This window comes from Hemicordylus capensis, chromosome 2 (genome assembly GCF_027244095.1).
Source record: "Hemicordylus capensis ecotype Gifberg chromosome 2, rHemCap1.1.pri, whole genome shotgun sequence".
In the NCBI taxonomy this organism is placed as follows: domain Eukaryota; kingdom Metazoa; phylum Chordata; class Lepidosauria; order Squamata; family Cordylidae; genus Hemicordylus; species Hemicordylus capensis.
Genome location: NC_069658.1, coordinates 169,848,061 through 169,861,131, shown reverse-complemented (window position 1 = coordinate 169,861,131; position 13,071 = coordinate 169,848,061). Strand labels below are relative to the sequence as shown.

Genomic DNA, 13,071 nt, shown 5'->3' with positions numbered 1-13,071 from the left:
GGGAAGCGATGGTAAAGATTTCCGGACAGTCTGCGTACTTGTGGAAACCATGGTTGTCTCGGCCACCATGGCGTCACGAGGATGCAGGGAGTTGGGTGCGCTAGGAGTCGAGCCACCACTCTGGCAATTAAGGGTTGAGGTGGAAACATGTAGGGCGTTTCTAGTGACCAGTCCATCTGAAAAGCATCCCCCAATGATAGTGGGTCGTGACCTGCTCTGGAACAGAAGCGAGCACACTTTTTGTTTGTTGAGGTCGCAAACAGGTCCACTGATGGACGAATCCACTGACGGAATAGCGGATTGATGTATCTTGGATTGATTTCCCATTCGTGGTGAGTGTCGTTCAGGAATACTTGACTGAGATTGTCCGCCAAGCTGTTCTCTAGGCCCTTGATGTGGGCTGCGAGAAGGTAAATTTTGTGGCGGATGCATCAGTGCCACATCTGGAGGGCTAGAGTGCACAAGCTCCGGGAGACCGTCCCGCCTTGGCAGTTTATGTATGCTTGCGCTGTCGTGTTGTCTAATTGTACTTGTACACAGCTGCCTTGCAACAGTGGTAGGAAGGACCGTAGAGCCAGAAAAACTGCCAGCAATTCTAGGAAGTTTATATGGAGTTGAGTTTGGTTGAGGGACCACTTGCCCTGCGTCCGGCGGCCTGCACAATGCTCTCCCCATCCTAGCAGGGAGGCATCCGTTGTTAGCCAGACTGTTGGGGAAGGAAGCGGGAAAGGTACTCCCTCCAGGAGGTTCCTGCGTTCCGTCCACCAGGAGAGAGATTGAAGTATGGGAGTAGGTATCAGTAGGCGTTTCTCTTGGTTGTGTCTTGTAGGGTGAAAAACTGAGAGGAACCAGAGCTGAAGCTTCTTCATTTTTAGACGGGCATAGTGAATCACCGCATTGCAGGAGGCCATAAGGCCCAATAAGTGCTGGATGGAGCGTGCCGGCTGGGTGGGGTGATCCCAAAAGAGCGTTACCATGTCCTTGATCAAGACGTACCTCTCTTCTGGTAAGTATGCTCTTTGGCGCATTGTGTCTAATACCGCTCCTATGTAGTTTGCCACCCGCATAGGTTCCAGATGTGACTTTTTCCAATTGATTTGGATGCCTAGGTCGTGAAGGACCGACAGAACATAATGGATCTGCGAACGTAACTCGTCTGGATCCCTTGAGGCCAGGAGCCAGTCGTCCAGGTAAGGGTAGACCGTGATGCCATGTGTTCTCAGGTAGGCAATCACTGGCACCATACATTTCGTAAAGACCCTTGGGGCGGAGGACAGGCCGAAGGGCAATACGTTGTATTGGTACACTTGGTGACCGACCGTGAAGTGTAGGAATTTCCGATGTGGAGGCCGAATGTTCACATGGAAATAGGCGTCCTTGAGATCCAGCGTTGCCAACCACTGTTCGCCTTGGAGGAGCGGGAGGATTTGCTGCAACGTCATCATTCTGAACTTCCTGACATGAACAAACTTGTTTAGGTTGCGTAAGTCCATAATCGGACGGATGCCCCCGTCCCGTTTCGGAATTTGAAAATAACGGGAGTAGAATCCATCCTGTCTGTCCGTCCACCGTACTGGGGTGATTGCCCCCTTCTCCAGTAGTTCCCTGACCTCCTCCCGTAGTGTAGAGGAAGGAGGGGTGAATGTTATTCCCCTGAACCGTGGAATCGACTTGAATTCGATGGCATATCCTGAAGATACGATCTGCAAGACCCAATGGTCTGATGTTATATGTTGCCATGCGGGGGCATGGCTTGCCAGCCTGATGGAGGGTTGAGCCGGCCAGGGGTCGTTGGAAGGACCCATCAGTTGAGATGTTATTGCCCCCGACAGCGGGGACGGGGAGTGGAGAATTGGTGGTGGACGGACCTGAGTTTCAAAGGCGCTTCTGAGTTTCTGGCCCTTTGGTACGTTGGGCCCGATTTGTTTTGAACTTGTTCTGGTAAGTGCACCGGTGATAAGGCTGGTAGGACTTGCGGAAGTCTCTACGGTCTTGTTGTCTGAAAGAAGGGCACTGCTTATTATACGTGGAACGGTACTTGGACACGTACGTAGAAGTGGATGGTTGCGCGGTAAACGTTTTCGTGGTAAACTTAGATTTTTTAAGTTGTTCCATTGTGGCATCCGTGTTTTCGCTAAACAGGCCGGAGCCGTCAAAAGGAAGACCTTCTATCTTTTCTCTCATGTCCATTTGTAAGGTAGTAGACCGGAGCCAAGCATGCCTGCGAAGAGTGATAGCGGCCGTCATGGCTCTGGACTCGCTCTCAGCTAGGTGTTTGGCAATACTGAGTTGTTGCCTAGTCAGATCGCCCGAGCGTTCCAGAACCTTTTGAAAGTTAACCTTGAACTCCTCCGGTGACAGGTTGTCAAGTTCAGTAAACAATCCTTCCCAAAGACTGTGAGTGTATTTGGCGGTGCACGCTGCGTAATTAGCAACTTTGATTGAGAGGCACGCAGTTGAATAGATTTTCTGGCCTAAGAGGTCTAATTTCCTTCCCTCTCTTTCAGGAGGAACAATATGCCGCTTCCCAGATTTTGACGTAGAGGCACAGTCAATTACGAGGGAATTGGGAGCCGGATGTTTTAGAAGGTACGTATTGTCTTTTTCCATTATACGATAAAGGCTCTCCAGCCTTTTAGAAGTAGGGGTGGAAGTATGGAGTACTTCCCAAGCACATTTAGCTGCCCTTGTGATTACAGGGAGCATCGGGAGGGCTACTGGGGCCATCGATTGTGACTTCAACATAAAATTATAGACGGGATCGTCTATTGTCGCCAGTTCGGAGCGTAGGTCGAGCCCTAGGGCGTCTGCCATGGTACGCACATGACGGTGGTACGCTTTCATTTCTTCGTTGGGTGAAACATACACTGTCGGTGCCACATCCGTGGGAGGTTCAATAATGGTCTCCTCTCCTTCAGGGTCCGATTCAAAATCAGACGAGCCATAATGTTCAGAAGGCGAGGCTGTTGGAGAAGTAGGTGCGGTCCCCTGAGAACGGACTGAAGGAGTGGGAGGTGAAGGCAGGGGTGATGTCTGAGCCGCTACGGAATGGGTTACCGGCAGTCTCGTTTGCCCGCAGGCATTGAAGGTGATAACTGTAGGTGCTTGCGTCGCTGAGTGTCTAGTTGCTGTGGAGGGAGTATTAGTAGACGCAGATATCGTGCGTACAGCCACTGTGGCGGGAAGAGACGTCAGTGGTTCCCATGACACGGTTGGTAAAGAGGTTTGAGAACCAGTCGAGATTGCAGGGCCTGAACCAGGTATATGTGGCTTGTGAAGGTGTGCTTGCTGTGGAATCCAAGAGCGACAGGAGCGACTGAGTCGTAGTCGGATGTAGACCAATTTCAGCCTCTTGAGTATCTCCGTCGATATCGAAGTTCAGGGGTGGAGATCGATATCGAGGGGTGACCTGCCTTGATGCAGTAATCAACGGCGTATGTAGCGACAGCAGCGCGCTAGGTCCCTGAGGCGGTGGTGTTGAAGGTGGAAAGGAAGGAACCGGTGTTGGAGCAGGCGAGAGGGATCTTGCTCTCGAAGCCGAAACATTCGGTGTCGACGGCCTCGGCGTCGACGGGCGAGTCGGCGTCAAAGATGGTCGATGTCGAGCAGTAGGGGAAGGCGTAGCGTCTCCCATTAGATCAATCAATCGTCAACGTTTTGTCGTAGATGTTGTCACTGTTTCGTCGGCGTCGGGGTCACTGCTGGAGGTCGATGGAACTCGACGCTTACGGCTGTTCGGTGTTGAGGATGTCTTTGCAACCGAGAAGACTTCGCTCGTAGGCAACGGACGGTTCGATGTCGAAGGTCTGGACTTTTTCGAAGTCGAGGATATGGACTTTGAACGTGGAGATCCCGGATGCGTCGACGTCGAAGTTTTCGACCTCGAACGCGGTGTGGAAGCAGACTGAGCTCTCAATGTCGAGGGGTGAGGTGTGCCCGGTGTCGAGGGACTTAACACCTCATCATAGATTGCCGCTCTGAGGCGAAGCGCTCTATTTTTTCACGTCTGCTTCGAAAAAGACAGACAAATTTTACAAGTTGAAACATTATGTTCTTCGCCCAGGCACATAAGGCATAATTCATGGAGGTCTTTGGAAGGGAGCTTTGCATCGCAACCCTTACACCTCTTTAAAGACTTTTTATCATCCGCCATAGCGCGACGACAGGGAAGTCAAGTCCAGTCCGCGTCAAGCCATTCGTTGGTCGGTAGCCATTCCTTGTCAACTTTAGAGGAGTCCGTCAGCCAGAAAAAGAGGGTCATACACGAAGCGATCAGTCCAAGAAAAAGAAATCGTCTCTGAAGAGAATACTGAGGTAACTTTCCGACGAAGAGGCGGCAGACCGAGGTCCACGCACGAAGGCGGTCGGAGAAGAACTGAGGAACATGGCGCCCAGCCCCGCTCTTAAATAGCACGCGCTGCGTGTGGGCAGGGCTTGGACGCCTCGACAAGCTGAGGCATGGCCACCGGAGGGATTCCTGCGCAGGCGCAGAACCCATTCTTATGGCTGTCGATGGATCTCGATCCAGATCATAAGAATAGCCCTGATGGATCAGGCCCAAGGCTTTTCTAGTCCAGCATCTTGTTTCACTCAGTGGCACACCAGATGCCTCTGGGAAGCCCACAGGCAAGAGGTATGTGCATGCCCTCTCTCCTACTGCTACTCCCTTGCAACTGGTATTTAGAGGCATCTAGCCTCTGGGGCTGGAGGTGGCCTATAGCCACCAGACTAGTAGCCATTGATAGACCTGTCCTCCATGAATTTGTCTAAGCCCCCTTTAAAGCCATCCAAGCTAGTGGCCGTCACCACATCCTGTGGCAGAGAATTCCATAGATTAATTATGCGCTGTGTGAAAAAGTACTTCCTTTTGTCAGTCCTCAATTTTCTGGCCTTCAGTTTCATGGGAAGAGCCCTGGTTCTAGTGTTGTGTGTGTGAGAGAGAAGTTTCTCTCTGTCCACTCTCTCTCTCTACTCCATGCATAATTTTATACACCTCAATCATGTCTCCCCATAGTCGCCTCCTTCCCAAACTAAAAAGCCTCAGATGCTGTAGCCTTGTCTCATAAGGAAGGTGCTCCAGGCCCCTGATCATCTTAGTTGCCCTCTTCTGTACCTTTTTCAGATCTACAATGTCCTCCTTAAGATATGGTGACCAGAACTGTATGCAGTATGCATCACTTTATACTTGCTTATATTGAACCACATTGGTTCATTGGACTGCTCTATGATCAGGGGAACCTAGAGACTAGGGCATTCACACAATGATTACTAGAATAGGACATCTCTTTTACCCTTGTTTGGGAGCTGTACATGTTCCCATATTTGATCATCTGCGAGGGAGACAGTGTTACCTCTAAGGCATGTGTATTAGGGATGTGCACAAGCCGGTTTAGCACCTCCAATTGGCTCATGTGCTGGTGTTTGAATCAGCTCAATGGGCAGGGCCGTCCTTAGAGTGGTGAAGCCAGGGCAATTGCCCCAAGCCCCGCTGTGCCTGCTCTGGTCACACTGCAGTACAGCCTGCCCTCCTCTCCCCCCCAGTCCCAGCCACTTATCTTTCCCCGCAGCCCAGCCAGAGCCCATCTTTTGTGTGTGTGCAGCTTGAAAAGCATCCTTCCAGGCAAGCTCCTAGAGCTCCTTCTCTCTCCGCCTCTCAGCTGTTTGGCAGGTGGGCGGGGCTTCCAGAGAGGCCTCCATGCAGGCCTCGTGAAGCCTGAAGTTCAGGAAGCAAGCAGGCAGGCAGAGAGTGACCAGCCCTGGCTGCTCTCCCCTTGCCCACCAGAGCATTCTGCAGACCCTCTGCCCAGCCCAGCCTTAGTAATGGAGGTATGATATGATTTCCTTTTTGTGGTTATCCCCCCCCCCGCCACCCTTGAATATTTAGGGATTGGCTTGCCATAGTGCTTTGGCATTTAGCAAAGATGTAGGGTAGGGTGGGAGGAATATGTATATTTAAATTGTAGTGGATTGGACAAATTGTTTTTTTGTTTTTGTTTTTAATTAAAAAATCTTCATCCAAAAAGTCTTATAAGTGGCTTGCTTCATGGCATAAAATTACAAAAATGTCTGGAACTGAAGCCCCCCGGCCCCACTGCACCTAGACCATCATTCAACCCCCATATGGAAGAATCTGCCCTTCACAGATTTCTTTACCCTTAAAAAAGGGTAAAACGCCCCCCTTTCTGCCCCAGGCTTTAGAACACCTGGAATGACTTGGCATAGGGCTTCGGCATTGAGCAGAGATGTAGGGCAGGGTGGGAGGAATATGTATATTTAAATTGAAGTGGACTGAACAAATTGTTGGTTTGGTTTTTTTTAATTGAACTTTTAAAAACCCATCCAAAAAGTCCTATAAGTAGCTTTTTTCATGGCAGAAAATTACAAAAACTTCTGGAACAAACAATATATGCTATTTATTTATTTATTTACTTACTTACTTACTTATGAATGTACTACGCTCAAGTTGATTTGCAATCCAGAAGGTCTGAGAACTGTGAAGCATGTGTTGTGCTTTTTATTTTTATTTCTTTAGAAATACATTATATGTCCAAGCTGGTTGGACATGTCCAAAAACCTCACTCACACTATTTATACTATATGTCATCAATCAGTATGATTTTGTAATGTTATGAAATGTTAAGGAGGCCCCACACATGCTGATTCGCCCCCAGCCCCTCACCCCACTAGGGACAGCCCTGTCGATGGGGCAGGGAATGGTTCCCCTAGTAAGGCGCTCCTTAGAATTCCTTAGAGAATTCTATCCGAAGTATAGTCTGCGCAGGCACAGAACCCAGTCCTTATGGATGTTGGAACCACTATCCAGATCTGCTCCCCGCCCTGCCAGCCTATGCACAAACCATTGGTACACATCTCTAATGCAGGTGTGCACACATTCAGTTAATTTTAGACACCGCTCAGGTTGAATCAGGAAGGCCCCACACTGAATGCCCATGTGCACACGCTGCCTTATACTGCTGCCCAGAACAAAACTCATTCCACACACAGAAGAAGAAAAAAATTAGAGAGAACACTGGAAGGAGGGGGAAAAGGAGGACGGAGGCTCCTTCCATGATGTAGTGAGCAACAGCTGAATTGGAGGGTTCCCTCTTACTAAGCAGCTGCTAGATGAGATAGGAGGAAAAGGAGGCGTCTCCTACTCTAGCAAGCATCATACTGATCTTACGGAAGCACCCACCATCACAGATATGGCGTTCGCTTCTTCAGATGAACACTGCCGTATTTGTGAGCAGTGCCTTGAAGGCGGGTGTGCCATGCATGCGGACAGGGCTTCCACCCCCCCTTTCACATTTGTAAGTGTATATGTGGTAATGTCTATGTTTCAGGTAATTCACAGTTACTCTATCCTTGCACTTCACAAGATCCAAAGCATTAAGAAGAGCCGGTATTTTCTAGCTATTTTTCCTCTTTCCAATCCTTCAATTGCTGATTAAATCACTTGAATATGTAGACAAATCAGAAGTAGAAGCCTCTTAAGGGGCTATCCTAGGATCCTGACCCTGAATGAATAATATGAATTGACGTTTAGTGATGACAAAGTCACAATACTTGAGCATTCCTATTGCATACCATGCTGCCAAAATATACATGTAAGGAATTAAATTCATTGCTTCAGTGTCATGAATCTTATTTATACAATTTCAACTGAAATTGAAATTTTGAAATTAATTCCATCCTTTTCAAATCTGTAAAGTACTACAGTTAGTAAATTGTGTAAGAATTACGCTGAGGAACTTACTGGCAGAAGCATCCCAAAATTTTACTGATCCATCTGCATGACTTAAAAAAAAAAAAGAGTATGTTAATACAAGAATTGTATTTATTTAATTTTTAGAATCAAAATACTTATATTCCACCTTTCACCTCCTCACAGGCACCACAAGGTGGCTCACAAACATCACTTAAAACAATCCATAACACTTCTGCTGGTTGGTGACTGAAATAAAGTTTGAATTGAACTGAACAATCCATAACGCACACAAAAGTAAACAAAAACCAAACTGAAAATTAGAAGTTAGATATGAACATTACAGAAAGGGGGAAAAGAAACCAAATCAAACTCACAGTGAAACAAAGAGTTTTGAAAGAACACTGAAACACCAATAAAGAGAGGGCCAATCTAGTTTTCTAAGGTAGGGAGTTCCACAACTGGGATGCTACAACTGAAAAGGCTGTAACCCACTTTCTGGCTAATCAGATCTCCAGTGTGGCAACAGGACACGATGCAGAGCCACTGATGAGGACTGCAGTGGTGGGAGAAGGTGGTCTTTCAAGTATCTTGGTCCCAGGCTTTAGGGCAGGGGTGTCAAACTGTGGCCCTCCAATTATTGTTGGCCTACAACTTCCATCAACTCTGGCTACTGGCCACCGTGACTGATGGGAGTTGTAGGCCAACAACAGCTGGAAGGCCGCAGTTTGATACTCGTGCTTTAGGGCTTTAAAGAGAACAAACAACACTTAGAATTGTGCTCAGGAACAAGGAGGTAATCTATGAAGAATGAAATATTGCAACTCTGAAAAACAGAATCCAGACAAAACCCTGTGCACCAGGGTGCTTTCCAGATTACATCCTAGAAAAGCAGTAAAATTCTTCAGCTTTTTGGTAAGATCATATTGAAAACGACTCCCAGAATCTCAAACTCCTACAACGGGAAAATACAGCTATTTTTCTGCAATGGACTTGCAACATTTTAGTAGTAAAAAGGCTGTAACCCACTTTCGCAAAGATAAAATCTGAAGTAAGGCAACGGAAATGTGAACAGCACCTTGCTGTCAGCACAGGGAATGCAGTGTCACAATACAGGAATTACGGAAGCACACTTAGCAGATCTGTAGTGATACTGTGGTGTGTTAATCTGGAAAGTGCCGCTGAACCTTCCAAAAGTTTTCCAGAAGCAGCCTCATATAGGGTGTGTTGCAGTAATCAAATCTGGAGCATGTGTTACAGTGACCAGGCCTATCTTTTCCAGGAAAGAGTCCCAGTGCCTCAGCAGAAAATATGCAAAGGCAGTTCTGGCCACAGACACTACCCGATTATCCAGGAGCAAAACTGAAATGGCTCCAACTCCAATGGTGTAGCTAGTGTACAGGAGATCCCCCCTGGCTCCTGCAGTGCTGGGGGTACATGAGTGGTGCATACTTTGCGGGCACTGCCCCACTCACCCTCTGACTCCTCCACCTCCTCCTCCGCCTGCTCGCCTGCTGCCACCTCCCTCTCTGTCTGCCTCCTCCTCTTTCCTCTCCTCCTCCTTCGTCCACATGCTGTGGACGAAGCATTTCCAGCATTTCCAACAAAACCAGGAAGTGCTTGAAAACTGCATGCAGGCAGAGGAGGAGAAAACAGACAGGGAGAGGAGAAGCATTATTGGGCAAGTGGGTGGAGGCACGCAGGCGGGCAGCGGAGAAGGTAGCAGCAGGAGAATACAGATGGCCAGAGGGGGAGGCAGGAATGGAGGGGCCCGTGTTCAAGAGACACCCTTGAACGCTGGTAGCACCACCCTTCCTCAATCCTGCTCTTTCAAGGGGAGCATAACCCCATTCAGAACAGGCTTGATACCTGATTCCTGACTGGTTCTTCACCCGTGACTACCTGCACTTTTGAAGTGGGGATGCTATCACTGCAGCAAGGCATCCTTTTGCTGCACAGATGCAGTGTAAATCAGAATGTTGTCCACTACTTCCTTTAATACATTTGGTATCTCACCCTCTCAGGGAAGCATTTACCATCTCCACCAGCCAACCAGTCAGCCTTAATCAACCAGGAAGAACAAAGGTTGAGAGGGCAAACCTCAGACTACCAAATATCCTGTTCATATTCTCAGGCTGAACAAGCTGAAACATATCCATTAAAACATGACAAGCAGATGTCAAGTGCACATTCATAGATATGCTCTTATAGAAGAGTCTAAATTAGAACAAATACAAGCAGTTATCAGACAATGAGGAGATTCTCACGATCCACCAAAAGCGGGCTAAGGGAGTCCTGGCAGCACGACTCCTGGCAGCAAACCCTCCTAATTCCCCCTCCCCTTAGACGAGGTTAGAGGAACGAGCGCTCCTCTAACCCCATCTATTTGATCGTGTCTTGCCATGGTGCAGCTTCGCGGCAAGGCAACACATGAGGAGACCCCGCCAGGAGGCTGAAACAAGCCTCCCGGCCCTGGGGATCACAGTAGATCACCAGGGATTCATTTCTACCCTTTAAGGGCCAAGTTACAGAACTTTAATCACCTGCCATTCTGTGCCAATGCAATCATGGTGGATAAGCAGAATTTCTCCAACACCATCACTACCATGGCACAGATGCTAAAATGGGCTTTAACCCATGCTTGCTTAGATTCATCACAAGTCTTCCCTCACCATCATTTCAGTAACCTACCCAGCTGCTTCATGATCCAAACTCCTCAGAAAACCAGGGCTAAAGAACTGTTACTGTTTCGGTCAATATCACATTTTTCTACAGAGACTGAGCATGTGTCCCAGTCTCCTTGTGTCTCAAATGAGACATGCAGTAACCACTCCACCAGTCAGTCTTTGCTAGACTAGCTATAGAGAAGCAGATCTGCAATGAATGATGCTTTTCTACCCCTTGTCTGCTAGAAACACAGAGGCTGAATTCAGACATAATTTCAGACATAACACAAAACTGGAGTTAAAAGGGACAGAGGTTGGAACTCTATTACGTCCGAATTTGTGAAACCGCTGTTTCAAGCCAAAAGCAACCTGTGGTTTGCCTTGCCAAACTCCAACGTGAACCTTCAGTTTGCACAAAGGTTCAAACTTTTTTGAACGTACAGTTGCTGAGACCTTCGGTTTGGCCACCAAAGCATTACATCCAATCCTGGAAGCTGCTGTAACCAGTTTCATGTCAATTTTCAAACCACAATCATAGAGATGGCAGCACAGACCTTCCCGGGAACATGGCTGCTCCATGGCTGTGGCACTTCTCGCTGGCCACCTCTCTGAGCAGCTATCCTGTCTCTCCTGTCACCTATCCAGCTATGCAGTTGCCCGACAACAGGGATGCCACCAAGTCCCATCCCAAGCTTTTCAGCCTGTCGAGTGGCACAGTCACCCAGGGGCATTCCCATTCTGTCCCTTGCTCCCCCACCTAGCAAGCAGGAAGGAAAGAGGATGGGATGACAGAACATGCACGAAGTGCTTTGCTCCCTGAGAACGAAGTGGCAATTATGTATGTTCAAGCACAAACACTCCAGGTGGCAACATAAGCAGAACACCCCATCACAGTGCCAGGAGGGGAACAAATGGAGTGTGTGTGTGTGTGTGTGTGTGTGTGTGTGTGTGTGCGCGCGCGCGCGCCTGGGGTTGGGTTTAAAAGGCAGCCCCAACCAGGGATTCTTAAACAGCTAAGTTCTAATTTTTTTCACAGAAAGGTTGGGGAAGGGTTGGGGAAAGGTTGGGGAAGTGCTCTTACGCTTACTCATAGGAAAATAGGAAGCTGCCATATACTGAGTGAGACCATAGGTCTTCCCAGAGCAGTGGCTCCATCCCCTGAGGGGAATATCTTACAGTGCTTACACTTCTAGTCTCCCATTCATATGCAACCAGGGTGGACCCTGCTTACCTAAGGGGACAAGCCATGCTTGCTACCATAAGGCCAACTCTCCTCTCCCTGACGCTCATGAGCAGGGCTGGTCACCAGGGTCAGCATTGCTCCAGTCAAAGGACCAATTCAACATATGTGATGATGATGGATGCTGACCCGGGGCGGACCGTGCTTGCTCAAGAGAGTGCCAGACCATGGGGACACCCCCTCACAATTCATGAGAAGAAGCGTCAGAGGGGAGGGGAAAGAATTGCTGAGCAAAATCCCTAATCATGTGTGACAACAGAACAACCCCTTCTCCCATGGAATGCTCTCTCACGAGAGTGTCAAACCATTGGGGCTCTATATCGAGTCAGGTTGCTATACGGAGGAAAGCTGTGGGGATGGATACTCTGTTGACTGCTCTCCCTGTCTTGGTGACTGCCTCCAATTAGCTATCTAAGCTTGACCCTGCCAGCCCATTTGCATGTGTACCCTTGCTTGTGCCCCAAAATGGCGACCTCACTCTCCTGGGGCCACTGGAAACCGGGGCTCCCCTCTCCAGCTATTCTCTGCACCAGCAGATATGCATATGATGCAATACTGGACCAAACCTGGGGTTTCTGAATGGGAGTAAAGATCCATCCCCACACCTGGTGTTCCCTCCATCCATGCACGTGGCCAGACTCTGACACATGGAATATCAAAATCTCCTTTGGGTATTCACAGGGAAGGGGTGGGGTGCAGTGTTTCTGTTCTATCTTTTACCATGGAGAGTAGAGTGCCCCACACAAGTGGGGCCCCCATTGCTGAGTTAGCTCAACTCATGAGTGTCAAGTCCAACCAGAGACCTAGGGGTTACAGCTACATGGTTCTCCCCAGTAGACTGGTTCTCCCCAGTAGACTGGTCCTGAGAGGAATAGTCCTCCAGCAGCAAGTTTCCAGCACAGCAGGAGTGTAATTTGGTCTGCATGGACTGCTTTGCCATGGTGATCCCTCACAACAGCTATCTAGGTCATGGTGGGACAGACCCCACCCCCCAGGATCCTTTGCCCTCCCTCATATACATATGGCCTCCTAGGGAGTCTTCATGTTCTCTTCCCTTTACTGAGTAACAGGGAAATAGTGCCCCCCACCCCGATATCCATCCACCCTGAAATCATGCTTGTGCCAAACAATTTAGGTGCCCTTAGGAGGGCAGCAGTGCCACTGATGTCTGAAGAAGAGCTGGCATGGCATTTAAAGGGATTTAAATGCCCTTTCCATTCTGAGGGTGAGAGGACAGCTCTGAAAATGCATGATCACGCTCAGCACACCCCCTTCAAAATCGTGGCAAATCGCAGCCACTCCACTATGTGCTGATGCTTTGCTCACAGTCTGGCCATGGAGCTTGCTGGGATCGGCCTCGGTGGCTGAGAAGCAGGAAGAGGCTCCCCTCTCCTGGAACTGGAGGTTGGCGGACCACAGTTGGAAGAATATCTGCAGTGCGATTTAAAGTTTCAAACTGA

The 13,071-nt window shown here is 48.7% G+C and overlaps 1 protein-coding gene across 4 annotated transcripts in view; it reads right to left on the bottom strand.

Annotated features, from left to right (window-relative positions):
• Positions 1 to 13,071, bottom strand: part of STXBP5L (syntaxin binding protein 5L) — a 182,396-nt gene that overhangs the window by 72,653 nt on the left and 96,672 nt on the right. For all 4 annotated transcript variants that reach the window (XM_053302765.1, XM_053302766.1, XM_053302768.1 and 1 more), the window contains one exon: positions 7,757 to 7,797. In XM_053302765.1, coding sequence (XP_053158740.1) covers positions 7,757 to 7,797 — 41 coding nt within the window. The remainder of the gene's footprint in view (positions 1 to 7,756; positions 7,798 to 13,071) is intronic.